Source organism: Simochromis diagramma, unplaced genomic scaffold (genome assembly GCF_900408965.1).
Source record: "Simochromis diagramma unplaced genomic scaffold, fSimDia1.1 OVJJ01000105.1, whole genome shotgun sequence".
Lineage (NCBI taxonomy): Eukaryota > Metazoa > Chordata > Actinopteri > Cichliformes > Cichlidae > Simochromis > Simochromis diagramma.
Window position 1 is genome coordinate 576,770 of NW_024386771.1, and position 27,998 is coordinate 604,767.

At 42.0% G+C, this 27,998-nt stretch overlaps 1 protein-coding gene across 1 annotated transcript; it reads left to right on the forward strand.

The window, feature by feature from the left end:
• Positions 1-295: 295 nt before the first annotated feature.
• On the forward strand, positions 296-27,997 carry LOC120738244 (ribonuclease inhibitor-like). The gene is made up of 5 exons (XM_040039443.1): positions 296-437; positions 2,049-2,122; positions 7,979-8,089; positions 26,109-26,277; positions 26,842-27,997. The coding sequence occupies exons 2-5, from the start codon at positions 2,067-2,069 to the stop codon at positions 27,010-27,012; spliced, it is 507 nt and encodes a 168-aa protein (XP_039895377.1). The 5' UTR covers positions 296-437; positions 2,049-2,066; the 3' UTR covers positions 27,013-27,997.
• Position 27,998: the final 1 nt, after the last annotated feature.

Here is a 27,998-nt window from a genome sequence, read left to right on the forward strand (position 1 = left end):
TTGTTCTGTTTTCATTCTATAAACAAGAAGATGAGCTCTTTTCTCATTTTCTTGATTTTAGTTCTCATTTCAGTTTTTGAGTCTCATATTTGGAGCTAAGTCTACTCAATGATGGGAGAGAAACAATGAATATATTTAATATTGAACTTGAACAAATGTACGGAAAAGCACAATTTTGAACAAAATCAAAAAAATGAAAAGAATAGAAATGGAAAAGAGATGGGAGGGAAGCTTTCAGGCATAAAAATCTGTTGTTCACCAACTTTAAAGATGTTTTTTGAAATGAAGCTGAGTACTGCTCTGCTCAGCCTCTCCCACCTGTCTTGCTTCAGGTGTAGTCCCACCTCCTTCCAGGAAGCAGCTCACCTGAATTTTCATGTTTGGTGTCCAGGTGTGGAGTGGATCTTGTTGTTTGCGTGTCTCTGTGAAAAGAAACTGTAAGTTTGCTTTGTTTCCTCCTTTAACAGTTTGTCTTTAGGAACTTTACTGTTTGTTCAGCTCATGTTTGATTTCTTCACACAACAAACTGTGTGTCTTTTTTTATTTCCGGTCTCTCTCTCTTTAAAGTCAGTGTGTAATGTTTTCCTGGCTAACATCAGCTGTGTGCAGCTGAGTTCCAGCACAAACAGCACAAATCTGCCGCTCCATAGTTCACGGTAACGGACTCACAGCTGGACCAAAGAGGGCGAGTTTGTCAGCCATTCTGAGCTACGTTCGTGTTTGTGTACTTGTAGTTTGTACTCTGTGAGTTCCATCAATAGTTCACACAGAGTCCACAGAGACACAGCGTACATGATGACATCACAGCTCAGCTGCATTGTTTTTATCGCCTTTACCTCCTTTACTGTCACTGTAATTAATATCACACCTGCAGAGCTCTTAAAGACACAAGGGGGAGGCTATTAAAAGAAAATATAGATTTTTGAGCACTTTGACAAAAAAAATGTAGAAGAAAAATTCTGTCAACAAAAAAGAGCTAATGTTTTTATTAGAATGAATTAAAAAGGTGGAAGAAAGAACTGTGCACCACTGTACTGAAATTATTTTTGTCTAGGCGGAGCAGGGCAGACTCAAGCGCAGACTGCAAATCACAAGAAACAGTTCTTTATTTTCACAACTGCTAGTGTGTTATGTACTACACTTAAGCTGCTAAACTCTACAGATTCTGGGAAACTGTCTAAGGGCCTGGGAGCCTATATACAAAGACAAGGTATTTAATACTGAGAAAAGCATAAAGAGAACTCAAAATATTGCAAAGGCCAGGATTACACTGACGCGTGTTACACAATAGTCCAGAGAAGATTACAGACAGGATGATGACTCACAGATGAGTTATTACTTGCAGGTGCCACGACCAAAAATGGGAGCCTGCGATGAGCTCCACCTAGGTAGAGTGTTGCGAGCAGGGAGGAGATAGAGAAACCAAATCAAAAACACATGCAGCCTCACAGGGCTGACCGAGCAGACACAGGGACCGTGACAGATTGAATACACAGTGCCTTGACAAAAGTATTCATACCCCTTTGAACTTTTACACATTTTGTCTCCTTGCAACCACAAACTTAAATGATTTTGTTGAGATTTCCTGTCAACCACCATAAAGTAGCACATAAATGAAGTGGTATGAAAGTGATACATGGGTTTCAAAATGTTAAGCAAATAAAAATCAGAAAAGTGTGTCATACAATGCAATAGTATTGCATATACATACATATAACAGCAAAGTACATAAAATAGTAGATATGGTGTATAAAGACTGTTATCTCATTCTGCTGTTTAGCTCTAGCTGCCTTTATGATTTAATGATTTTATGATTAAATATGTTCTCCTAATATCCAATAAAGTGACAGCCTGCTTTAAGTTCATCCTTTTTTCCTCAAACTGTTTGAATTCAGTCTGTCAGAGAAACATGACAGAAACATGGAGGTGTGTTCATGACAGCGTTTGATTCCTGATGTCATAGGAACATAGATTATTCAGCAGAGCTGATGTGGGACTGAGATTTGCATCAATATGACCTCACCGATTGTTTGTGGTTTACCTTTTAGACTGACATCCACAAGAGGATGATGATGGAGGAAGAGGAGAACAGAGCAGAGTCCGGTGAAGCTACACCAACGAGGTCAGAGAACTGAACTCACCGAGTTAACAGTAATAATAATTACTGTTGAGTGTGGTTGATTTTGACTGGGTTTGTGTGCTGAGAAGAAATGAAAATGAATTTATGACAAAAATCAATTTTGTCCAGTTTTCCTGTAAAAAGCTGTAATCTAATGTAAGAGGACTCTTACTCATAGGAAAAAAAACTGCTTTGATGCTCATATCTGTGGGGAAAGTCTGTACTGAGCGGGTTCCATGTTTGTCTTTAAAGAACAGAGCTGCTCGGTCTCTGATTCTCATGTCTTTGTGTTTGATCTGTTAAACAGTCTGAGAGGTCACAAAGAGACCCAGGGTAATTTCTAAGAAGCTAAAGCCTGGATCATACTGGATGCTGTTAATGAAACCTCCATCAGGACAACACTGAGCAAACGGTGGTGTTCATGGAAATCAATAAATTAAATTCAGTGCAACTGTATATTATATTACCAAAAGTAACATAGTAAGTTTTTTCTTTAAAACTGTAGGAATATATTTCCCTAGCTTTGCTATGTAAATCTTTAATCAAATTTACTTTTGGAAAAGTTGTGATTAGTTTGGTTAAATTTGGACAATCCCACTTATTAAGGACCACACCTACAGAGCACGCTGTGAGGTGTGGTGGAATTTTTTTGTTTGTTTGTTTGTTTGGGGGTTTTTATTACTATTATTTGTTTGTCAAAGGTCAAGGGGGCAATAGGAAGGTTTAGAATGTTTTTGGTTTTTTTTATCACTTTTTGAGGTTTTGGAATCAGATTAGGTTAATTTTTGTTTATGTTTAAGATAAAAAATAAACACCATATATTTTTCAAAGATTTAATTCAGAAGTGAGTTCTGAAACAATCCATCCATTTCCACCCACAACCTTTCCTTGGACCATTTTCGTTTTTGGAACTTAAAAGGCCATGACATTTAATTTAAAAAATCATTTGAATTGGATGTCACCGTGGAAGTTGGGGGATCTTGGAAGACTGGATGGTTGGACTTGGATGATTGGATCGTCACAGAATTGGCTGAAAGAGGATGCACAAAGTTCACCCAGTAATATTAGTAAAGCCTATAGTCTAAGCCAGTAAAATCTCCCAAGCAGTTCAGAATCAGCAGAGTCTGGATTCCAGGGCTTTATTATTTAGAACCATTTACCACAGTCCACTGAGGATTTTAGTGAGAAGGTGCATGCACATGAGTCCACAGAAGCTTATGTTGAAGCAAAAAAGCAGCTTGAGTTAAACTTTGATAACAGAGCAAAAATAAAATCTGCATTTATAGATAAGGCTCTGAATTGGTCAGTTTTAAAATCTGGTGGTGCTTCAGCATTATGAGCTTACACATTCTTTTTGAGAAGCTACTTTAACACAATGGATGAAGCCGGGTTTACTGATGAGATGGGAAATTCAACCAATATCAGGATTTTGCTTCAAAGTTACCTTTTAGACCAGGGGCCGGCAACCCTAGGCACGCATGCCACAGTTGGCCGTGCCATCAGTTAACCCTGATGGCACGGCCATAGCTGGACTGGCCATCGGGCATACTGGGCATTTGCTCGGTGGCCCAATGATTTATTTGGCCGTTTTGTAAAAATAACTCAGTTGTTTGGTGGTGGCATCGCGGAGCTTCCACAGATTCAGTAAAATTAACAAGTGGTGGAGGCCAGCAGGTGGATGAGGGAGATCGGAGGCAGGATGAGGAGAGACCCGAGGCAGCCGCCGGTCCGAGCGTCAGGTGAACTGAACTTCAGGTAACAAGTTATGACCTGCAGTCTATCTGGGTCAGATATAAACCACGTTTAGGTGTCGTTTATTTTCGTTGTGCTGACTTTTTACAGTCAGTTACAATAACTCGCATGCTAGCTAGCATGATGGAGTTTCTATGCAGCTGGGTGGGTGCTTTTATGTTACTGATGTTGAACTTTATTTAATTCATAAGGTTAGCTAGTAGAGTTGCCAACCGTCCCGTAATAAGACGGAATCCTCCCGAATTCAGAGAAATTATTATGCGTTTTGTGTTGAGCTGAGAGGGGACACAGTTTGTCCCGGACTTCAGCTAGAATGAAAAAGACACAAAGCTGGAGTTATTCTGCGTCTTTGCTGCACAGCTGCCTCTTCTTCTCTCATTCTCTCCCCTGTTGCTTTAATCATGAAACTGATCAATGATCAGCTGATTGGCTTTTCTCTCTTGTTTGTTTATCGCCTACTTCGAGCCAGAAAGAGGAAACCAGCAGATGTCGCACTAAACAACAGCAGCAAGTTTTAAGCTTGATCAGCTGTTGTTAGAATTTATTTAATATTAATTTCTAGTATCAGCTGATGTTTGCTGGAGCCACAGCTGTAAAAAGTGCTGGTCATGATGTCAGTTTGTATATCTGGTGAGAGGGAAACATGAAGATGAAACCGGGAGATGTCCTTACTGAATCATCAGCTGAACAGTGATGGAGAAACAGGTTTACCTCTTAGGTGACATGAATGAGTTGAAGGGAAGTTATGAACTGTTTCTGAGAGACAAATAACACCAAGAGCATTTTTTAAGTAGCTGACAGCTGGTAACTGTGCAGGGGCGGGTCTAGCAAAGTTTTGCCAGGGGGGCATGTAGGGCATTAACAGGGAGAGGGGGGCACAAAGAAATACTTTCTTATTTTAATTTAAAATGTCTGGAAGCTTACAACCAAAGTTTTTATCTGATGTAAAATGTATAGAAATCATACATATACCAACAAGACTGTACATCACTGTCACAACAGCATTTGTTTTCATTCAAAGGCTTTATGGCTTTAATATCTGGTGGGCCGGTCTTTAGTCAAAATGCCCGTGCTGTTTTTTTGTCCCAGTCCAGCCCTGGGCACGACATGCAGTGAATTAATCTGAGAAGGTGCATCAAAAAATAAATGGCCACACCAGCGGTGCACATCACAAATCAGCTCGCATAGACACATTAGTTGTGCTGCTTCTTAATGACGGTATCTTAGCTAGCAACCCCAACTACCAAATTCAACTTGTAATTGGCTAAAAATAACTTAGCCTACTGGTAAGAGGGACGTTATTAGCTTTCCACATTCTGACACTTCAAAAGCTTCAGGAGCTTTCTGCTCAGCACAGCATCAGCACCACGGAAATACACGGATACATCCGTAGACTCGAGACACAATGCATTTTTGGGACTTTCAGGTGTATGGACCAATGTTTTATTTTCTGATCAAACCAGAAATCTTTAATGAGCAGCTAGATTTGTCTCACATTAACGTGCTGAGTTAATGCCAGTGTTGCCAGTTGCAACATCGAAGCAGCTGGAATCCACAGCTGTGCGTGTTCATGGAGCTTGCATTTTCACCTGCTGGACGTCACTACCTGACAAGTTTAACTGTGTTCAGAACATTGCAGAGGCCTCATTGACAGTACTTGGCTCTACATATCTGTGTGAACAGATTTTCTCTCACATGAGTGTCCTCAGGTAGCCGTCTGAATGCTGGACACTCGGAGACCTGTGTGTCTGAGTGGGAGACCAGAGATCATATTAACATGTGTGTCTCTGTATTAACAGACATGCCATATTGGCTTAGTTTATTTTCTTATCATTCTTGTGAGTAGACCATAAATAGCATTTGTATTTTTTGTTGTACAGTCCATTTTCTGTTATGGATAAAAAAGTGTCTTTTTTTTTTGTTTCAAAATAGCTGATAACTATTCGCTGAGAGCTGCCAACATCTGCGAACAAATATGATTCTATAAAGTGGTTCTATATAGTGTGTAACTGTTAATATAGAGCGTTATTAAATTTATTGCTAATGCAATCACATGGCACACTGACCTCTGAGGAAATTTTAAATGGCACTCGCCATCAGAAAGGTTGCCTACCCCTGGTCTAAACTCTCCCCGTTGTCCCCCAGGGTGTTAGAGATGATAGGACAGATTAGGGCTGTTCGATATAACGAAATATACCGGATGACGATATAAAAACGTCTATCGTTTCCTATCACGCTATCGTTTGTTTCATGGTGTCGTAAAATAAACTGTTTACAGCAATATTTTTTTCATCGTTTTGATGGTCACTGTAGTGGCTATATTAATTTCTTAAAGTTCTCTCTTTCTCTTATATTTTATATAACCACACTATGGACGGACAAGCACCTGTTTTTACGTGTTGTCGTTAGCAGCAATGACGGTAAAACCATCGCATGGCTCCGCTGTCCGCTTGTTTGTTTTCCACGTAAACCTTTCACAATAAAGCTCAAGATCCTGTTGAGACTTTTCAAAATAAATTGAATCACGGGAAAGAGTATGCAGTGTTTATGGATGAGAAGCAAAAAAGAGCCGTCAGGTGCTAAAAAATAAACCTTAGACTCAAACTTTGAAAGAAAATGGTGGCCGTTACAACTTATGTCTAAAAATGTATAGTTTCATGCATCGGATAAAACACTCGACTCCAGGTAAAGGACACTCAGCTGGAAACACTTCACGCAAGGTGAGTTGCCCGAGATTCACAGAATTTACAGAAAATGTTACATTTTTATGATTTATATCGTTGTCAGGACGATAAATGTCTTATATCGGGATATGAGATTTTGGTCATATCGCACAGCCCTAGGACAGATGTTGTTAGTTATATGACAATTGATTAGTTTATTTGGCAATACGGAAGCTTAAATTCTACGCTACCATTCTCTTTTTTTTTTTTTTTTTTTTTTGCCAAATCTCCGGCGTCTGACGTCACCTACAACATGGGTCGCTTACCTTTTCCCGTCACTTACCTCTGTACTTTCACTTTTGATAGTTTTTTATGACTGTTGTTTTGGGTTTCCCAGGGTTTAGTTGTGTTCCCTCTGTTTGGTGTATCCCCTTAGTGTAGTAGGTCTCTGAGTCTGTGTCATTACGTGTATGTGTTTCCTGTTTTACTTTGAAGGTCTCTGTCTTATGTCAGTGTGTTCTGTTTACATTTCCCCTGCCTCATCAGCTGTTATGTCTCCTAGGTGTGTTTCCCTCCTGTTTCCCATCCCCTGATTACTGGTGTGTGTATTTATAGTGTGTGTTCACCCGTCCTCGTGGCTGGTTCGTCTGCGTCTCTCCGTCTGTCTTTCCCTGTACCTCCCTGCATTTTGGTTTCTGGTTAGTTTTTCCAGTTTAGGTTTTCTTAGTTTCATGTTTCACCCGCATCATCCCTGTTTTGTCCACTGCTGTTAAATAAACTCACTTGCACCAGAGCTGCCGCATCTTGGGTCCTAACTACTACTCCACACATCTGCCACGCCAGACGTGACAAATTAGGGTGATTTTCATCCAGCTCTGCATTTACTAATTAGTTTATGTCTGTAATTTATATATATATTTTTATATTGTGGTTTTACTGGTAAGCACTTTTGTAGACTTTGGTCTTTAAATGTGCTATACAAATAAATATATGATATTACATAGGCAAACTTAATTATTACATCTGAGAACAATGTGGATAAACAAGTGCTCATGGAGACTTATTTTATAAATCTGGATAATAGTCTAGATCAGATCTCACTGACAGAGTGTGGACATTATGGAACCCTTAATGTGATGCCATCTTCCCTCCTTCATCTGCAGATTAAAACTAAACAAAGATAGTTATTAAAAGTCTGCAGGTCTGAGAGAGAATGAATCATTGTGTCTTGTCAAACACAGTAAGAAGCTGAAGCACAGACGCGAAGAGTAGATGTTCATCAGATTATGATGTCACTCTTTTTGTCTTCATATACATTCATACTGTGTTTATGATGCAGATTTTCTTCTTTTATAATAACACATTTTATTTTCTATAATCAAAGACAGACTAGTTTGGAATTCTCAGAAACTCACTGTGAAGTTATTTCCCCATCTCTGTCCAGCCCTTCCCATCTAACAGAGCTGGACATGAGCGGAAACACCCTGCAGGATTCAGCAGTGAAGCTTCTGTGTGCTGGACTGGAGAATCCAAACTGTCGACTGGAAACTCTAGGGTGATTTCACTAATTGCAGCTCTTATCTTTATTTATATTTCAGATCTTTGATTGAATTCTTTAGTTCATAATTGTTCGGGAAATGTCTGAAGATATATGTGAAGAATTTTGAGTGCTTAAAGTCTTTCCAAACGACTGAACAACAGTCTTTCCTTTCGACTTCAAAAAGAAGTCACAGACTTGAGCAGGGTTTATTTAAAGGCTGACAGTGGAGTGGTGATAGGGAGATTTTTTGACAATCAGTACATTCACATTACAGCTGATGAAAGAATTTGTGTATAGGATTAAACAGCTGATTGCTCGCAGCTCGTGCACTGTTGGATCACGAGATGTTCATTTGGCTGAAGTCTGTAAGTCATGGTGCAGCCTCAGAATGGACCGAGTTCCCCAGATCACTGCAGCATCCTTAGCATGGAGGTTTCTTCCTCAGTCTTGGAGCCCCTAAAGGGTCCATCTACACCACCAGAGTCTTCTCCCTCGCCTTTTCTTTGTCCTTGTACTTCAGTGGCGGTGCTGTGTCTGTTTGTGCAGTGTTGCTCTCCCATGGAAGTGCTGATGTCCCTGCCTTGAATAAGGTGCTGGTCTTTCTTCAGGTGGAAAAGCATCCTTCACTGACCAAATGAACAAAGGTCTAGAGCAGGGGTCCCCAATCCCAGTCCACGAGGGCCGGTGTCCCTGCAGGTTTTAGGTGTCCTTGATCCATCACAGCTGATTTAAATGGATAAATTACCTTCTCAACATGTCTTGAAATTCTCCAGAGGCCTGGTAATGAACTAATCATGTGATTCAGGTGTGATGACCCAGGGTGAGATCTAAAACCTACAGGGACACCGGCCCTCGTGGACTGGGATTGGGGACCCCTGCTCTAGAGTTTGATCCCTTCTAGTATTACAGGAAACATACCGATTAGAGTTTCAAAGTGTCTTTGCAAGCAGAAATTTGTCAAATGAGCCAGTATACCTAAGCGGTATAAGCAATCACCCCACACCAGTATTTAAAGGCTGTACTGAGTCCTGAGTGTTGTTGTTGTTGCTTTTAGTGTGCGTTTGCGAGCTGCAAAGCTGCAGCCATTTGTATGTAGCAGCAACTGTAATAATAAAAGTTTGCTGGAAAGCATGCATACATGGTCCAGTCTATCGTGCATCTATTACTCAAACTTGTAGTGAAGAGAAGTTGATCATCAGTGACACTGTCTTTAAAATACTCCTGTTAGAAATGTACAAGTTTAATATGAAAAATTATTTTCTCTTGTGTTATTTTCAAGCTGCTTCCTGTTGGCTGTTTGGAGTTTCCATTGTCTAAACTATAACATTTTGAACGTTCTTCAGCTCTGGACTGATAATGAAACACTGAATGATTTCAAGCACAGACTTTGTCTAATAAACTTAAAACTTTAATTCTTTACACAGATTGGTGAGCTGTGGTCTATCAGAGATCAGCTGTGATTATCTGGCAGCAGCACTAAAGTCCAACCCCTCCCATCTGAGAGAGCTGGACCTGAGGTTGAACAACAAGCTGCAGGATTCAAGAGTGAAGCAGCTGTGTGGTTTTCTGGAGAGTCCAGGATGTGGACTTGAAACTCTGAGGTCAGTCACCATGTTTTAGTTGTGGTGAGATGAATATGATGTGAAAGTTGTGCTTACACTAAACTGCAGACATAAGACTGATATTATATTGATCTACACTGAGGAGCTTCATGGTAAAGTCGGTTTTCTTCTTTTCTGAGTTAGTCCATTGACTATAGCAGAAAAATGTTCACATTTCAAGCACTTATACTCAATGCATGGCCGCGGCCCTCCACAGGGCACCAACTGGCCTGCTGAGCTTTCCTAATTCAGAATGAGGGGACCCTGATTAACTGTGTACCGTTCTTCCTCACAGTTCTAGGTATCAGACACAACAATGAATAATCCACAGTGGACTTTCTTTAGCAGGTCAAAGGTCACGACACACAGCAATCTGTGAAAGTGAAAGAGATTGGAGCAGGAATCATTGCACATTTGCAAACTGACACTGCTGCATGGCATGCTGGGCAATAGTAATGTTAAACTGGGACTTGTCTCTGCTGAAGTTTGTGTTGATCATTATAGATTGGAGATAAGGAGCTAATTAATGTGCAATCAAAATTTGTCCGGGAGTTGGGTTTCCTTCTTTCCACCTCAGTGTGTTGAGGAAGCTGCCACCACTGCTCTGTGAAATAAATAAAGTTATCATTGGATTCCAAGGTTGTTCAACATCAGCAGGTTAACCTTAAGCAGATGGTTCAGCATGTCTCAGGGTAATTGTGTGATCACAGTCCACTACCTCTAGCTGGTATGTTATTTACCGAATTGTTACGACCCCCTCTGCTAGGCGACAGGAGGAGAGTAACATAAACAAGACCCACAGGAAAACTGAGTAAAGTTAAAGGTTTTATTGCAAACTTTAAACAGAAACCCGACAGGGTTGTTCAGCAGACCACTGGGCAAACAATTAACAAAAGGGAAAAAAAAGTCAAGATTAAAAGCTAAGGGTTAACTAAGGCAGACCGGCATCACAAAGCTCTACTAAAACCAAGTTCAACAGTATACCGAGTTTAACAGACAAAATGCAAAACTGCAAACAGGTTTAGCAAACAAAGTTCAAAAGCAAGGCAGAAGAGGAGGACACTGCATGTTCACTTCTGAGCAGCAGTCCCAATAGTGCTGCTTCTTCTTCCTCCAGTTTAACAGCAGCTTGCATCCATCGAAGATGCATTACTGCCACCCTCTGGTGTTACTTAGCCAGTCAACCACCTTTTCAAACGTGACTCCCCCCCCATACCCATATCATTCTCCTGTGGTTACCACACCTTCTGCAGTTAATAAATACATGCTCAATTGTTTCCATAACACCACACCAATTACGTATCCCCATTAAATGTTTCCCCATCCTAAAAAGAGTGCCATTCAGGTAACAATGCCCTGTACTTATTCTACACATAACAATTTCCTCCCACCTGTTCATTCCTTTATTTCTTTTAACTTCTGCTGTATTTTGTACCCTATACAATTGTCTCCCTCTAGTTTTATTATCCCCCTTAAAGGCCACAACACTGTCTGGCTAAATTCCTATTCATATACCTTAACTGCTCTTGCCCTCTCATCCCCAACCCATCCAAAGCTATTTTTAAATTCTTTACCTCTCTCCCAACAATTTTCCAACACCTTCTTAACAGGATGATTGTTGTTGTGACCTTTCAAATTCACCCAATAATTAGCCATCAACTGCTGCCTTCTAATATGCAGACACATTTCTCCAGCTTCCACCTGAAGAGTACATACTGGCAGTGTTTTAACCGCCCCCTAAACAAATCCTCAGTGCACGAGTTTGGATAGCATCCAGTTTCTTTAACCAAGTTTTAGCCGCTGCCCCTATTTATCTAATTAATGTGACATAGATACTTTTGAGTGCTTCAAAACTGGTGCCCCATGTCAACCCTGCTAGACACCTCATGATATTAAGAACCTATTTACATTTCTCCACAATGTGCTCTATGTGAGTTTTCCAAGTTAACTTCCTATCAAAAACTACTCCCAAAAAATCAGAATCAGAATACTTTATTAATCCCGAAGGAAATTAGAGTTACAGCAGGCAGCACGCTAATGGCGCATGCGCACTTACAAAGGAACCTTCTGACCAACTTTACACAAACATCACATTGGGGAGACATGTCAGAAAGGTAGGCTGATAGGAAAAAAAAAACAACGAAAATACATAACATGAGGTAAGAGGTGGAGAAAAAAAACTCCACTCAGGCTGAGCTCCTAGTGGGAGAACAGTTTGATAACAGAAAAAACACCTCAGCACAAAAAGCACATGACTATCAATACACCATAGAAACACAAGACAAGCAACAGGGGCGTGTAAAGGGTAAGAGAGAGCCGGTGTAGACAACGCATCCGGTCCTGCAGCATGTCTGCACTGGTCCAGTCGACTGCCATCTTCCCCGGTAGGGCACAAGCATCGAAGGCATTTGGAAAGGGAGGGGGATCAGTGTGTGCATATCAGTGTAAGTGTGTGTGTGTGTGTCCAGAGTTCAGCTGAGACAGTGTCCTTCGCCCCGCCAGGCTAAGTAAACAGTCTTCCAGCCAACCCTGGTGGCCTTGCATGGAATGGGAAGGAACAGACTAAACAGTCGTTATCAGGGTGTTTTGTTCTGCTCCAGCTTTGCTGCTGGCGCCAAAGGGGTATCCGCATGAAGTGATGGTGCTTTTTACTTTAGTGCGAACAGCTCATATGAATTTCAAAGCAGTTCTACAGTCCAACACTGGTCTTTCAATCTCCCGTTGGAGAGCCGCGAGCTTCGCCATACTTGCGTTCTATGATGTTGCCATTTCTTGTGCTCAAGGAGCCGATTTCTGAGAACTCACGGCAGTGTGCCTCCCCGAGATGTCATCCAATTTGCACCCAGAGAGGTTATTCCGAGCTAGTCCTTCCGAGATGTATCCAGTCTGCAGTCAGAGATCTTATTCTGAGTATTCACAGCAGCCATAGCCTCTCCAAGATCTTATCCGTGCTGACTCAATGAGCCCATTTTGAGAAACTCATGCCTCCCCCATCAACTCACGCCTCTCCCATCAAAAACAAAAGCTCTCCACCCTTTCTAACCCTTCCCCATACAAGAACAACTTTTTCCCTATTTTCCTATTTGTATAAAACACTGCTTTAGATTTTTGATTGAGAAAACTAAAACCGCACTCCATTCCCCACTTTTCCACCTTATCTATCCCCTCTTGAAGCTTCTTAACGAGATGGTCACCATTCCTCCCCCTTACCCAAACTGCTCAGTCATCAGCAGAAAATGATTTACCATAACTATCAGACAGCTTTTTCAAAAATATCATTAAACATAACCAAAAACAATGTTGGACTTATTACACTACCCTGCAGGGTTCCATTTTCTGTTTTGTATGGTTCTGACAAATGTGACCCTATCTTAACTTGAATAGTTCTGCCGCATAAAAAAAATCCCATATCCAATTAAACATCCATCCTTTTACTCCTACAGCATACAATTTAATCATTAGACCTGTCCCCATACTGCGAAGGATCTTCAGCCTTTTATACCCACAGGTGCACACAATCAGCCAGTGATTTCCTCTTGGAGTGTCATGGGATCTTCAGGCACCCAATCGTCTGCATGGTCTGGCACACTTCAATCTGCATAAAAGAGGGCTCACAGCCTAAGTAAGGCTCCATCCAAGTACAAAACTGAGGTTATTGTACTCTACCCTGAAAATCTTAGAAATATGGTATCTAACCAGATTCTTAGTCTGGATGGCATTACCTTGGCCCTTAGTAACACTGTGAGGAACCTGGAGTCATCTTTAAACAGGATATGTCCTTCAATGCACATATTAAACACATTTATGTAAGACTGCTTTCTTCCATTTGCATCAGCAAAAAAAAAAAGTTGCTTGTGCTTATGCTGCCCCGACATCATGCCAGCGCATAGTGGGAAAGGCATAGGCACCGAACACTTTTTGATCACTCATTTGCTGGGAGTAAGGGCGCCCTCCGTTTGCGAGGTGCGCCTGCTGCTTGCGGCACAGGGAGGAGAGGGCTTGCTGCTGAAGTCAAAGTAAACTTTATTGTCATCTCCGCTACAGACAGTCCAGTATATAGAGAGACAAGAGGACGAGGCTCCAGTTACAGCAGTGCAAGTAAACAAACAATAAATATAAGAAGAGTAAGAAAATAAATACACACTTTAGGACTCGGGGTAAAGGGATCAATAACAATTAAAAATTTATAATTTACAGTTTGGTGATTTAAAGTCTCACAAACAACCCATCTAAAGGGGAGGGGAGCCCTGCTGCTTCCAAAATAGAGCACATTTCATTCATGATTTGATGATCGATTCATGATTTGAATCCTGGGTTGTGCGAAATCCCAGAAATAAACCCTAGACAAAGGAATCTGTGCACTAAGGAGTAGGTCTTTTAGGTTATGTTGTGGTGCTCTTTGAGTTGGGGGATGGGTGTTCATACTGGAGTGCAAAATTAAAACCAATGGAAGATGGACAAGAAAAGTTCAGCACAATATTAATTAGTCATGGGAGTCAGAGGGAGTGTTCACCCAGGGCGCCAAGCAGGCTAGGACCGCCACTGATTGCATGTCTTAATAACCTGAATCTGCTGAATAACTTTAACAGTGACATTAAAAACATGCTATGCTTAAGAGTTTGGGTGAAATTAGAAGGTGAAGTGTGGGAATCGGTTAAAAGCAACTAAAAGAGTTTAAATTCAAACGTGGTGAATGAAATCAATTAAACACAAAGTATAACGAGGACGTTAACAAATACAAAGAGCTGAAGAACACAGGAAGAAAAAAACCTACAAAGTAAATCAGAGTCTGTTAAGAATTATTATTGAGTGAAACTCACAGGAAGTTATGTCAGTGCGAATGTTGGCTCCACCAATCAGAGGTGGTGTGGCAGTAATTTAGTGTCGTGCATTAAAGGTTCCATCAGAGAGCTGCTCACTCATGTTCAGCAGTCTGCCCTGAGATGTCAACACCAACAGCTCCTTTTACAAATCATTGATCCCTTTGAGCTCCAACCAGGAGAGATGAGGTCATCAACTCCTCACTGCAGGCATGTCATGTGCCTGCCTGCTTCAAGTCCTCTACCATAATCCCTGTCCCCAAGAAACCTAGGATCACTGGACTAAATGACTTCAGACCTGTGGCTCTGACATCTGTGGTCATGAAGTCATTTGAGCGCCTGGTTCTCTCCTATCTCAAGACCCTCACGGCCCCCCTCCTAGACCCCCTGCAGTTTGCATACAGAGCCAACAGGTCTGTAGATGACGCCATCAACATGGCCCTACACTTCATCCTGCAGCATCTGGACTCCCCAGGGACCTACGCCAGGATCCTGTTTGTGGACTTCAGCTCTGCCTTCAACACCATCCTTCCAGACCATCTCCGAGGCAAGCTTTCCCAGATGAATGTGCCTGATCCCATCTGCCGGTGGATCACTGACTTCCTGATGGACAGGAAGCAGCATGTGAGGCTGGGAAAGAATGTCTCGGACTCCCGGACCATCAGCACCGGCTCCCCTCAGGGCTGTGTTCTTTCTCCTCTGCTCTTCTCCCTGTACACTAACTGCTGCACCTCCACCCACCAGTCTGTCAAGCTAATAAAGTTTGCAGATGACACCACCGTTATTGGACTCATCTCGGACGGGGATGAGTCTGCCTACAGGAGGGAGGTTGAACGTCTGGTGTCCTGGTGCAGCCACAACAACCTGGTGCTGAATGCCCAGAAGACAGTGGAGATTATTGTGGACTTCAGGAAGCACACAGCTCCACTCCCCCCCATCATCCTGACTGACACCCCCATCACCTCTGTGGACTCATTCCGCTTCCTGGGTACCACCATCACCCAGAACCTGAAGTGGGAGCCCACCATCACCTCCATCATAAAGAAAGCCCAGCAGAGGATGTACTTCCTGAGGCAGCTGAAGAAATTCAACCTGCCAACACGGACGATGATGCAATTCTACACTGCAATCATCGAGTCCATCCTCACCTCCTCCATCACCGTGTGGTACGCTGGAGCCACTATTAGGGACAAACAGAGACTGCAGCGTGTTGTGCGCTCTGCTGAGAAGGTGATTGGCTGCAGTCTCCCATCTCTGCAGGACCTGTACACCTCCAGGACACTGGGGCGTGCAGCTCGGATCTCAGCTGACCCTTCTCACCCTGGATACAGTCTGTTTGACCTGCTCCCCTCAGGCAGGAGGCTCCGGTCCATTCGCACCAGAACCTCTCGCCATAAGAACAGTTTCTTCCCCTCTGCTGTCGGACACATGAACAATAACCGTATGACTGTCCCCACCACTAACACATGACCTTACTCTGTGTTCACTGCATCATTCCATGTTTGGCACTAATCACCACCTGCACTCATGTATATATCATGTATATATCATGTATATATCTATCTACTTAGCACCTTTAATTCTTATTAGCACTTTTAATTCTTATTCTTATTTTTATTTTCATGTCTATTTAAGTGTAATTTATAACAGTATGTTTGCACTGAAGCACCGCAGCAATTTCCTAATGTTGTAAACCTGCTCAACATTTGGCAATAAAACCCTTTCTGATTCTGATTCTGATTCTGATCACAGCATCATCAAAAAAACATGATCAATCTCCAGGCCCTGATGGCTGCCAGCTGACTGGTAGAAACTGTGTTTGGATGACATGATCGACCTTTAACCTCAGTTTGTAATCGAGGTTTGAAGGATGGGGTTCTGTGAGACTCCTTTCACTATGGACTTGTGTGCTTAAAAAACGCTTCCTTAAAGAAAACTCAGCTGAATATTTTAAACTGATGTACACTTCCACCTTATTTAAATCACCAACATCCACCAACACACATTCAGTAAACAAACTGACAGATGATTTTCTATCCAAAATCTTAGACATGATGGATAAGATTGTACCATTCAAGGTTAAAACTGTCTCTAGTAAAAAAGAAGTCTCCGTGGAGAAGTGATCCACTGGTATGTAATGAAAAAAGAGAGTGCCGGCGTGCTGAGAGAAAATGGCGGAAAACTCGACTCCAGGTTCACTGCGAGATATATAAAGAGAGACTGAATAAGTATCAACTAGCTCTGAAGGATGCAAGGGAGTCATTTTTCTCTGAGATTATTCATAGAAACAACAATAATGCTAGGACATTATTTGCTACAGTGGAGAGATGAACTACTCCTCCAGTGGCAATAGCCCCTGAACTAAGCTCCACCAGGGTCTGCAATGAATTTGCCAGCTTCTTTATTGAAAAGATCTTGAAAATCAGAAGGTCAATTGGCACATTAGTTTCAACCCCAATAAATGGTAAATGGCCTGAATTTGTATAGCGCTTTTCTAGTCCCTAAGGACCCCAAAGCGCTTTACACAACCAGTCATCCACCCATTCACACACTGGTGATGGCAAGCTACATTGTAGCCCAATTAGCACTTGTGCAGAAAAAATGACTCACTTTCAAACAATAAATCAATCAAGCCTCGATAAAATTTTTGAGAATCTGCCACCTGCTGCTTGGATATATTACCGACAGGTTTTCTTAAAAAGGTCCTCCCAGCCATCAGGGAGGATCTGATCCAAATAGTTAACGCATCATTCCTATCAGGTGTCTTTCCCAAAGCCTTAAAAACAGCAGTTATCAAACCAATATTAAAGAAAAAGAAGCTAGACAGCACATTAATGCAAAACTACAGACCAATCTCTAAAGTTCCATTTATTGGTAAAATTATTGAAAAAGCTGTTTTCCAGCCGTTAAACAGCTTTCTCACAATGAACAACCGCTTTGATATTTATCAATCTGGTTTTCATAGGCACCACAGCACCGAGACAGCCCTTGTCAAAGTGTTTAATGACATCCGTATAAGTACTGACCGTGGGAAATCCACAGTATTGGTACTACTGGACCTTAGTGCAGTGTTTGACACCGTTGATCATGATATATTACTGGAACATCTAGAGAGCTGGGCCGGACTCTCTGGTACAGCACTCGACTGGTTCAAGTCCTACCTTAAGAACAGGAACTTCTATGTGTCAATTAGCCAATTTACATCACAAAATATAGAAATCACATGCGGGGTCCCCCAGGGTTCCATCCTAGGGCCCCTCTTATTTAGCATTTACATGCTCCCGTTAAGCCAGATTATAACCACCAATAATATTATGCACAATTATGCAGACAATACTTAACTTTATATCTCAATGTCACCAGGTGATGTTGAACCTATCCAAACTCTTAATAAATGCATTGAGCAAATTAATTACTGGATGTCTCATAATTTCCTTCAACTGAACAATAACAAAACTCAAGTACTTATCTTTGGACCCAAAAAAGATCGATTAAATAGCAGTAATCAGCTCAAACTGGTCCAACTAGAAACTACCGACCAGGCCAGAAATTTAGGTGTAATAATGGACTCAGACCTGAACCTCCAGGGTCACATAAAAGTTATAACAAAGTCAGCCTTCTATCACCTGAGGAACATTTCTAGGATTAAAGGACTTATGACACAAGGAGACCTAGAAAAACTCACGCATGCATTTATCTCTAGCCGCCTTGATTACTGTAACACAGTTTTACCCAAAAAATCAATTAGACAACCGCAGCTGATTCAGAACGCTGCTGCTCGTGTTCTCACTAGAACCAAGAAAATAGAGCACATTACTCTAGTTTTAAAGTCATTACACTGGCTCCCTGTAGCTCAGAGAATAGACTTTAAAGTGCTTTTATTAGTTTATAAATCCTTGAATGGGTTAGCACCAGAGTGCATTAGGATTCTGCTATCATGGTACAAACCATCCAGATCAGTTAGGTCCTCCAGCTCTCCTCTATCAACCGTCCCTAGAACCAGAACTAAACATGGAGAAGCAGCTTTTAGTTTCTATGCTCCTCACATCTGGAATACACTATCAGGAGAATGCAAAGCTGCAGAGACACTGAACTCTTTTAAGTCTAAAATTAAAACTTACTTATTTAGACTTGCTTATGAGTAACTGATCCTATTATGGCTTTCTATTTGCAAATGCTTTCTTGTAAATGTTTTCTTGTATTTTACTTTTATAGTGTTTTGTTTTATCTTTTGTGTTTTATTTTAATCATGTAAAGCACCTTGAATTGCCTTGTGCTGAAAGTGTGCTATACAAATAAAATTGCCTTACCTTGCCTTGCCTTCCCTTAAGATAGGAAAAAAGTAGTAAACATGATTTAAATTCCTATATTATAGACTGAATTATGGATCAACTTGTGTAATGAGTCTCCAGATGTGACACAGACTGTGGACATAGAGATCACTGACAGCAGTAATACCTCAGATATATTCCATCAGGGCCAAATTAGCAGCACAGAGTGAGTGTGGATCGGCCCTGATCTCAGTACTGCTGAAATTAACATCCAGGTTAAAGATGACATGAAAATTTGGGGTCTCTGGATCAATGGGGAAATACTGCTGTGAGTCAAACAGGTCCAAGAAGGAAAGTGAAGGGAAAGACGAAGTCTGGAGATGAGCGAACAAAAACCCTGATTGCGAAGCTGGTGTGAAGATTGTTCAAAGTCACACTGTGTCCAGACTACATTCTTATCAGCTGTTTCATGTGTTTGAGTGAATCTGTGACTGAACTGTAATAGTGTTCAAAAGTAAATGTGAGGAGGAAATAAATGAAAACAAAGTGTGATTAATGATGAAGAATGAGAAGAAGCTGAGACTCAGCTGTCATGCTGCTAATGTTTCTCAGGACCTGTTGTACATGTTGCATTTACAGTAAAGAAACTGGAAATCCGTGTGGAGGTGAGCCAGGGGATTTCTGAGGATCAGCAATAATCTCATGCAGCATAAACTCAACCATGTTTTAATATGTGTTGATATAGATGTGACTGGATCATATTCTGACTTTAGATATCCAAATATGGCTGACTTTAAACACCAGGATTATCTTGCCGATTAAAGTCCTTTAAGATGGCGCAGGTAAGGTCGGCTACCGTGCTGGATGCTCTGCCCCAACTTTTTCACTTTTTTTCTTTTTTCGTCACTTTTTGCTATATCTGCCATAATTTTGCATGGGCATCATGCAAAACACACAAATTCGCTACGGTAGAGACACCCTGGTTTCTATTGGTCTACAATACACAAACATTTCACCATGGAGATCCTGAGAGAGAACAAAGGACGCAACCCTAAGCGACGGCCTCAAGGGAAACGAGCCGGCATCAGGAACAGGCTACGGGCTCACGCACACCGCGCACCCATGCCCAGTATCCTGCTAGCCAATGTTCAATCCATCGAGAACAAGCTTGATGACCTCAGAGCCAGAATTAAGTTCCAGAGAGACATTCGGGACTGCAACCTCCTCTGCTTCACCGAGACTTGGCTGAACCCTGCAATACCAGACCACGCTGTGCAGCCGGCGGGGTTCTTTTCTGTTTACCACATGGACAGGACAATGGAGTCGGGGAAGAAAAGAGGTGGTGGAGTGTGTTTGATGGTGAACAACAGATGGTGCGACAGCACAAACATCTCCCCACTCACACGCTCTTGCTTGCCCAATCTGGAACTTTTGATCGTTAAATGTCGCCCTGTCTATCTCCCTCGGGAGTTCACTGCGGTCATTGCCTGCACTGTTTACATTCCGCCTCACGCGGACTCGGACACTGCCTTATGTGAGCTGCATGAGGTTCTCACACATCAACAAACACTTCAACAAGATGCCGCACTCATTGTTATGGGAGATTTTAACAGACTAAATCTCAAACGGACATTTCACAACCTTCACCAGCACATCAACTGCCCCACCCGGGGCACTAGGACATTAGACCACTGCACCCCATTCAAGAACTGTTACAAGGCTCAGCCCCTGCCAGCATTTGGAAAATCTGACCATGCCGCCATCTTCCTCATGCCTGCTTACAAACAAAGGCTAAAGCAGCAACCACCAATCAGGAGGGAGGTCGCTCGCTGGACGGACCAATCAGTGACCGCGCTGCAGGACGCACTGGATGACGCAGACTGGGACATGTTTCGGCGCAGCTCTGATGACATCAACATGTTTACAGAAGCGGTTATGGGATTTATCGGGAAACCACCAGACAGATCTATCATCAGAACTTTTCCCATCCAGAAGCCGTGGGTGGATAAAAACATCCGCGACGCTCTGAGATCATGCACCGCTGCCTACAATGAAGGGCTCATCTCCGGTAATATGGACCTATACAAGGCTGAGTCTTACAACGTGTGCAGTGCAGTCAGAAAGGCAAAGCGGAGCTACGGGTAAAAACTAGAGTCACAGCTACGACAGTGCAACTCTAGGAGCCTGTGGAAAGGACTGCGGACAATAACGGACTATAAACAACCAGCTTCTTCAATGATGAATGCCGACGCTTCACTGGCTGATGAGCTGAACACGTTTTACGCTCGCTTCGACGCCGCAGCAATTAAAACTACAAACGGCTGCACGCGCTCGGAGTGCACCAGTGAAGAAAATGCATTCATCATCACAGAGCATGCCGTGAGGAACACCTTCAGGAGGGTGAACACCAGGAAGGCAGCAGGACCTGATGCAATCCCTGGCCGGGTCCTTAGAGCCTGCGCTGATCAGCTAGCACCGGTGTTCACGGAGATCTTCAACCTCTCCCTGGCCCAAGCAGTGGTTCCCACGTGCTTCAAACAGTCCATCATTGTCCCTGTTCCAAAGAAACAACAGCCCGCTTGCCACAATGACTACCGTCCAGTAGCACTGACTTCAATTGTAATGAAGTGTTTTGAAAGACTGATGAGAGATCACATCACTTCTTCACTTCCTGCCACCATCGACTCACTTCAGTTTGCTTACCAGACTAATCGTTCCACAGACGATGCCATATCTCACCTGCTCCACACATCCCTGAGTCACCTGGACACTGGCATAGGGAAATATGTTAGGATGCTGTTCGTGGACTACAGTTCAGCATTCAACACAATAATTCCCTCTAAGCTTTTCACCAAGTTGACGGATCTAGGACTCAGCTCATCACTGTGTCAGTGGATCCTCAACTTCCTCACAGACAGACCCCAATCAGTGAGGGTGGGAAAACAAGTCTCCCCCTCCATCTCACTCAGCACTGGAGTGCCTCAGGGCTGTGTTTTAAGTAACTGTGTTCTAGTAACATTGTGAGGAACCTTGGAGTCATCTTTATACAGGATATGTCCTTCAATGCACATATTAAACACATATGTAAGACTGCTTTCTTCCATTTGCACAATATCTCTGAAATTCAAAATATCCTGTCTCAGAGTGACATAGTGATGCACAAATCATGAACGAATCGTTCACTGCTCGAGAATCACTTTACTGACTCGTGAATCATGATTGACAAGCCCAACTGACTCACTGACTCATCCCTGTTGCTGTTAGCAAACTAATTCCATTAGTAGAAATATATCTACCTTATAATTAAAATTGTGGGGAAAAAACCAACACAGTTTCTTAAGAAAAACATTTCTGCCCTGAACTGGAAGAAAAAACCCTGAGTAGAAGCTCACATCAAGACAATAGCTGCTTTCTCTGCTAACATGCTAACAGCACATTTTAGCTAGTCACCCCCTCCCTCCTGTGCTGAATCATAGCATAAACGAATCACTTATTATTACTTATTTTTCCTAGAGTAAAAGTAGAATGGGAGGTAGAGCCTCCAGTTTTCAGAGCTCTCATCTATTGAATCAGCTTCCAGTTTGATACAGGAGATGGACATTATATCTACTTTTAAGATTAGGCACTTTGCAAAAGCATTTAAGTTAGGGTTGGATCAGGTGACACTGAATCTTCCCTTAGTTATGTTGCAGTAGGTGTGGGCTGCTGGGAGATTCCCATGATGCGCTGTTTCGTCTTCAGTCACCTTTCTCTCTCACAATTTGTTAATAGACCTCTCTGCAGGGAATCATACTTGTTATTATTTCTGTGGCTCTCTTCCACCACATGTCTTTTGTCCTGTCTTCCTTCTTTTACACCAGCTGGTCACGGTAGATGGCCGCCCCTCTCTGAGCCTGGTTCTGCTGGAGATTTCTAGCTGTTAAAAGGGAGTTTTTCCTTCTTGCTGGCATCAAAGTACTTGCTCATAGGGGGTCATACGACTGTTTTTCTGTTTATGTATTATTTTAGGGTCTACCTTACAATATAAAGTGTTTTAAGCTGACTGTTTTTGTGATTTGGCACTTAATATGATTGAATAAACTGAATTATGAAGCACTGAATGATTCCAAGCACTTTTTCTAATTAACTTACAGCCTTCATTCTTTATACAGATTAGGGAGTTGTGGTTTGTCACATATCAGCTGTGATTATCTGGCAGCAGCACTGAAGTCCAACCCCTCCCATCTGAGAGAGCTGGACCTGAGTAACAACAGCCTGCAAGATTCAGGAGTGGAACAGCTTTGTGGTTTTCTGGAGAGTCCAGGATGTGGACTTGAAACTCTGAGGTCAGTCTCCATGTTTTAGTTGTGGTGAGATGAATATGATGTGAAAGTTGTGCTGACACTGAACTGCAGACATAAGGCTGATATTATACTGATTCACACTGAGGATCTTCATGGTAAAGACTTCTCTGGTTTAGTCCATTGACTATAGCAGAAAAATGTTCACATTACAACCCTTAAAAGAAGAAGAAAAATCTTCCACTGGATAATCAGCTGTAAAACTCTACTACTCTCCATTCCACCTTAATATTTGGTGGAATGGCACTGACACTGAAATAAAAACCAAAATGGCCATTTGCTTTACAAACAGCAGTCCAACATAAAACATACACACATCATACAAAACACAGTCCAACATCCAAATCTCCAACACTGCCAGCATGAATCATGGGAAAAGGAAAGGAGTAACACTCTGATATTCAGGGTTAGAATGACTTTCATAAACCAAACTGTGAAGATCAAAGCTGCATTCGATAGCTTACATGAATGAATGAGTGGACAAAAGTGGACAGAGATCATTTTCCCAACCTAAAACCTTCTTTTTTCTTTCTTTGAAATTCCTAGGTGTTATGGTCCTGGGTCGGTGACCCAGTGTTTTTGTTTTTTGTACTTTTACTTTTGATTTCATCATGGATTGTGACTATTGTGTTTTGGTTTCTTTCCTAGTGTTTCTAGCTCCCTAGTTTTGTGGTACTTCCTGAGTTCAGATTTTTAGGTTTTGTTATTTGATTTCCGAGTGTAAATTCTGTGCTCCCTCTGTTCTGTGTCTTCCTTGCCTGTGTATCCTTTCTAGTGTGGTCAGGTCTCTGTGTAAAGCCCGCGTCTCTGAGTCTGCGTCTTCACGTATGTTTTGAGTTTCCTGTTTTATTGTGAAAGTCTGTGTCTTATGTCAAGGTGTTCACTTTGCGTTTCCTCTGTCTCATCTTGTCAATCAGAATCAGCTGTGCCTCCCTCCTGTGTGTCATTTCCTCGTTCCCATCAGTGTATTTATAGTGTGTGTTCTCTCATGTTTGTCACTAGTTCGTCTGTGTTTCTTCCCTGCGCTTTCTACCGGAGGCTTCCGTTCAGGTTAGTTTTGTTAGTCATTCCAAGTTTAGGTCACCTTTTAGGTTTTGTTTTACTTGCTGTGTTTCTGTTTGTGCCACCAGAGTGTAAATAAAGCTCGCTCACATCCAAGCCAGCGTCTGGTTCCCCTCTCACACTCACCACACATCTGCCACCATCACATTCATCTTTTGTCCTTGTTCTGCATCCCCATCATGGACTTCATGCCTTTCCAAGCCAGCCTCGAGTGTCCTTTAATCAGCTCCTCCGCTGCTTACTTTATTTCTCTTTGAACAAGTTTATATGTCTCAGTCTTTTTCTTATCTCCCTCATAACAAGAAAGCTTCTTCTGACTGAGAACATGTTTGAGTGCTTTACTAGTCACTGGGGAAAATTGTTCCTGTTTTCAAAGTAATCCTCATTTTTCCCGTGTGCTCAGTTTGAGCTCTCTTCAGTACTGTGATCTGATAGATCCAGAGGGCCATCACATTTAAAAGCTCCACTAACAGAGCCACAACACATCCAATACTTAGTTTGTCATGTTGAACAAACTGGAAGAAATGATTCAAGGACTTAGTCACAGAACAGAGATTAAGATCTCCAAAATAAAACTGGCTGCATCAGGGCATGTAGTTAGTCTGAAAATTCTGCAGAGTTTCCTATTTGAACCGACTTCATGTTGGCTTCAGCTCTTTGGAGTTTCCATTTCCTAAACTTCTACATTCTGAACCTTCTCAGCTCTGAATAGATTATGAAACACTGAACGATTTCAAGCACACACTTGTCTAATAAACGTATAGCTTTAATTCTTTATACAGATTGTGGCGCTGTGGTTTGTCAGAGATCAGCTGTGATTATCTGGCAGCATCGCTGAAGTCCAACCCCTCCTATCTGAGAGAGCTGGACCTGAGTAACAACAACATGCAGGATTCAGGAGTGAAGAAGCTGTGTGGTTTTCTGGAGAGTCTAGGATGTGGACTTGGAACTCTGAGGTCAGTCACCATGTTTTAGTTGTTCTGAGATGAATATGACGTAAAAGTTTTGCTGACTGCAGACATAAGGCTGATATTATATTGATTCACAATGAGGATCTTCTGTTCGGCTTTCTACTTCTTTGGGTTAGTCCATTGACTGTAGCAGAAGAATGTTCACATTCCAAGCAGTGATACTCAACGTATGGCTCGCGGCCCTCCACAAGGTCCCAACTGGGCTACCGAGCTTTCCTAATTCAGATTAACTGGGTACTGTTCTTCCTCACAGTTCTAAGTATCAGACACAACAATGAATATTCCGAAGTTTACTTTCTTAAGCAGGTCAAAAGTCATGGCACACAACAATTTAGCATAGAATAAATAATAGAATAAAATTAGGTATTGCACCGTGGTGGTGGGGGTGTTGTGTAGTCTGTTAATGGAGTGCATGTGAGAGTTCAGAGTGGTTGTGGCTTTTGGGAAGAAACTATTTTTGAATCTGTCTATGTGCTCATGCATCTGTAGCCAGGTTGAACAGGTCAGAACCAGGTTGGGAGCTATCCTAGATGATGTTTATAGCTCTGCTGAGGAAGTGGGAGGAATAGATGTCCAACAGGGAGGAGAGAGAAGAGCCAATGATCTTCTGTGGTGTCTTGACTACTCTGTAAAGCCTCTCCCTGTCTGCCTTGATGCGCTTCCTGAGGACTCTCAGCCAACTTTACAACTTTTAAAAGCGAAGCTATGTGAATCCTTGAATAAAAAAAAACACTTCTTTTTTTTTAAGTTTTTATGATAAATGCACAACTTGAATGTGAAAAATTACGAGTTTTTTCTCATGATGTGTTTATTTGAAGCTGCTTCCTGTTGGCTTCAGCTGTTTGCAATTTCCATTTTCTAAGCTTCTACATTCTGAGCGTTCTTCAGCTCTGAACAGATTATGAAACATTGAATCATTCCAAGAACGCACATTGTCTAATAAACGTACATTTTTCATTCTTTATACAGATTGAAGGACTGTGGTTTGTCAGAGATCAGCTGTGATTATCTGGTAGCAGCGCTGAAGTCCAACCCTTCCCATCTGAGAGAGCTGGACATGAGTGGAAACTGCAACCTGCAGGAACCAGATGTGAAGCAGCTGTGTGAGCTTAAGGAGAGTCCAGACTGCAGACTGGAGGTGCTGTGGTCAGTAGAGTGTTGGATTGAGTTTGTGGTGCTTCTGCAGTATTGTACTAAACACAGTCAGCATGAAACAAAGATCCAGTGTTTCCTGTAAAGCTGCAGCTTCTCAGTGAAGCTGTGAGAGGAGAATGGTGACAAGCTTCAGGATTGGACACAAACACTTCCTGTTTCTGCCTGACCTTCCTACCTCTGTGGTCACTTTATAGTAACGGCTCACATGCTCTGATCAAACACTGTCAACAGCCAATCAGCTCTCTGAAAAAAGCAGCATGCAGACCAATGACTGCATTCATTTCCAAGTTTAAAGCAGTGAAGAACACAATCTGTAGGTGAGGAAGAATTTAGTTAGACCAGTTGTTTGGACGGAATTCCTTCAGTGAATAGCAGGAACCATTACATCTGGATTGTTGGGGTTGTTTTTGGGGTTTCCTAAAGAGCTCAGAGTGGACAGACCGAGGTTATTCTAATGAATGAAAGTCCAAACTAAGACTAGGAGTGAAAAACCTTTTCATGAACTTAAACACTTGTTTATATCCTCTGCTCTTCCTTCTCTCTGCAGGTGGAGGTCATGGTAAACAGGATGGTGTGTGTGCTGAGAGAGGATGAGCTGTGTCCTGGTGATCCATTGAGGTTGAAGCAGCAGTGTAGAGACGCTCTGACTGGGCCATGTTACTGTGAGGTGGAGAGGAGAGGAAAGCTTCATCCAGCAGTGACTAACAGAGGAATGTAAAGAAGTGCAGATGATTGTCAGTGCTGCAGACTGATGTGTGTATCTTTTTTGTGGTGAATTTCTGCAAAGTGGTTGGCTCGCCGTCTGTCACGACCATAATCTCATCCAAAATTTTCTGAAATATTTTGACCCTTACGAGCTTCAGCAACGAAGCAAAAATCACCTAATGCAACGCACGTATGTAAGTCCTGGACCAAATTCCATGCGGCATGTTGACTCCTATAACAAACTGAAGCCTTTTGGAATCTGTATAAATGGCTTTTTGAGAGTTTTGATTTGGCTTCATGCCTATTCAACAAACAGTGATGCCAAAATCAATACACATGCACAAAAAGACGTTGACCGGTGTTACAAAATAAACCTTTAGTGGACCAAAATTGTAAGTCCAAAATGAACTTTTAAAAGATGTTACTCCGACGTGACTTTGCGCAGTGTGAGTGACATTTAAACATAACGATGTATCAATTGCAGAGCACTCATATGAGGTCCAATGTCACATACACACTCCTAACTAACAAAGCTCTATCAGACTGATTTAAGACTTATGCTGCCGCCCATTATAACCGGGCGTCAGCACGTCAAAATTTTCCAAACTACTGATGTTTTTTGCCTTTTTGGTAGCTCCATAATGTGCCTCCAACGGCCATGCACGCTTGTGAAGTTCCTAAAATCACCTCCGATCTAGATCTTTGTCTTTTCAACAGCTCAAATCACATAATGAGGCAGTGATATCATTTCAAAGAAACAAGGCCTCATTTGTCTTTGGTCTATGGGTCTCTTTGGGCCTCAACACAGGCTTCACTTGGACACGCCCCCTGTGCTCAACACAGAAGATACATTTCATCATTACATTAACTATGTAATGCCACATGGAAAGCATTAGCTGCAGTTAATATAATATACTATAATGTATGTACTTTGTACCTGTAAATCCAGGTAGTTGTGGTATTGCATGTGTTGGATGTACATTTTCTTTAACTGGCTTG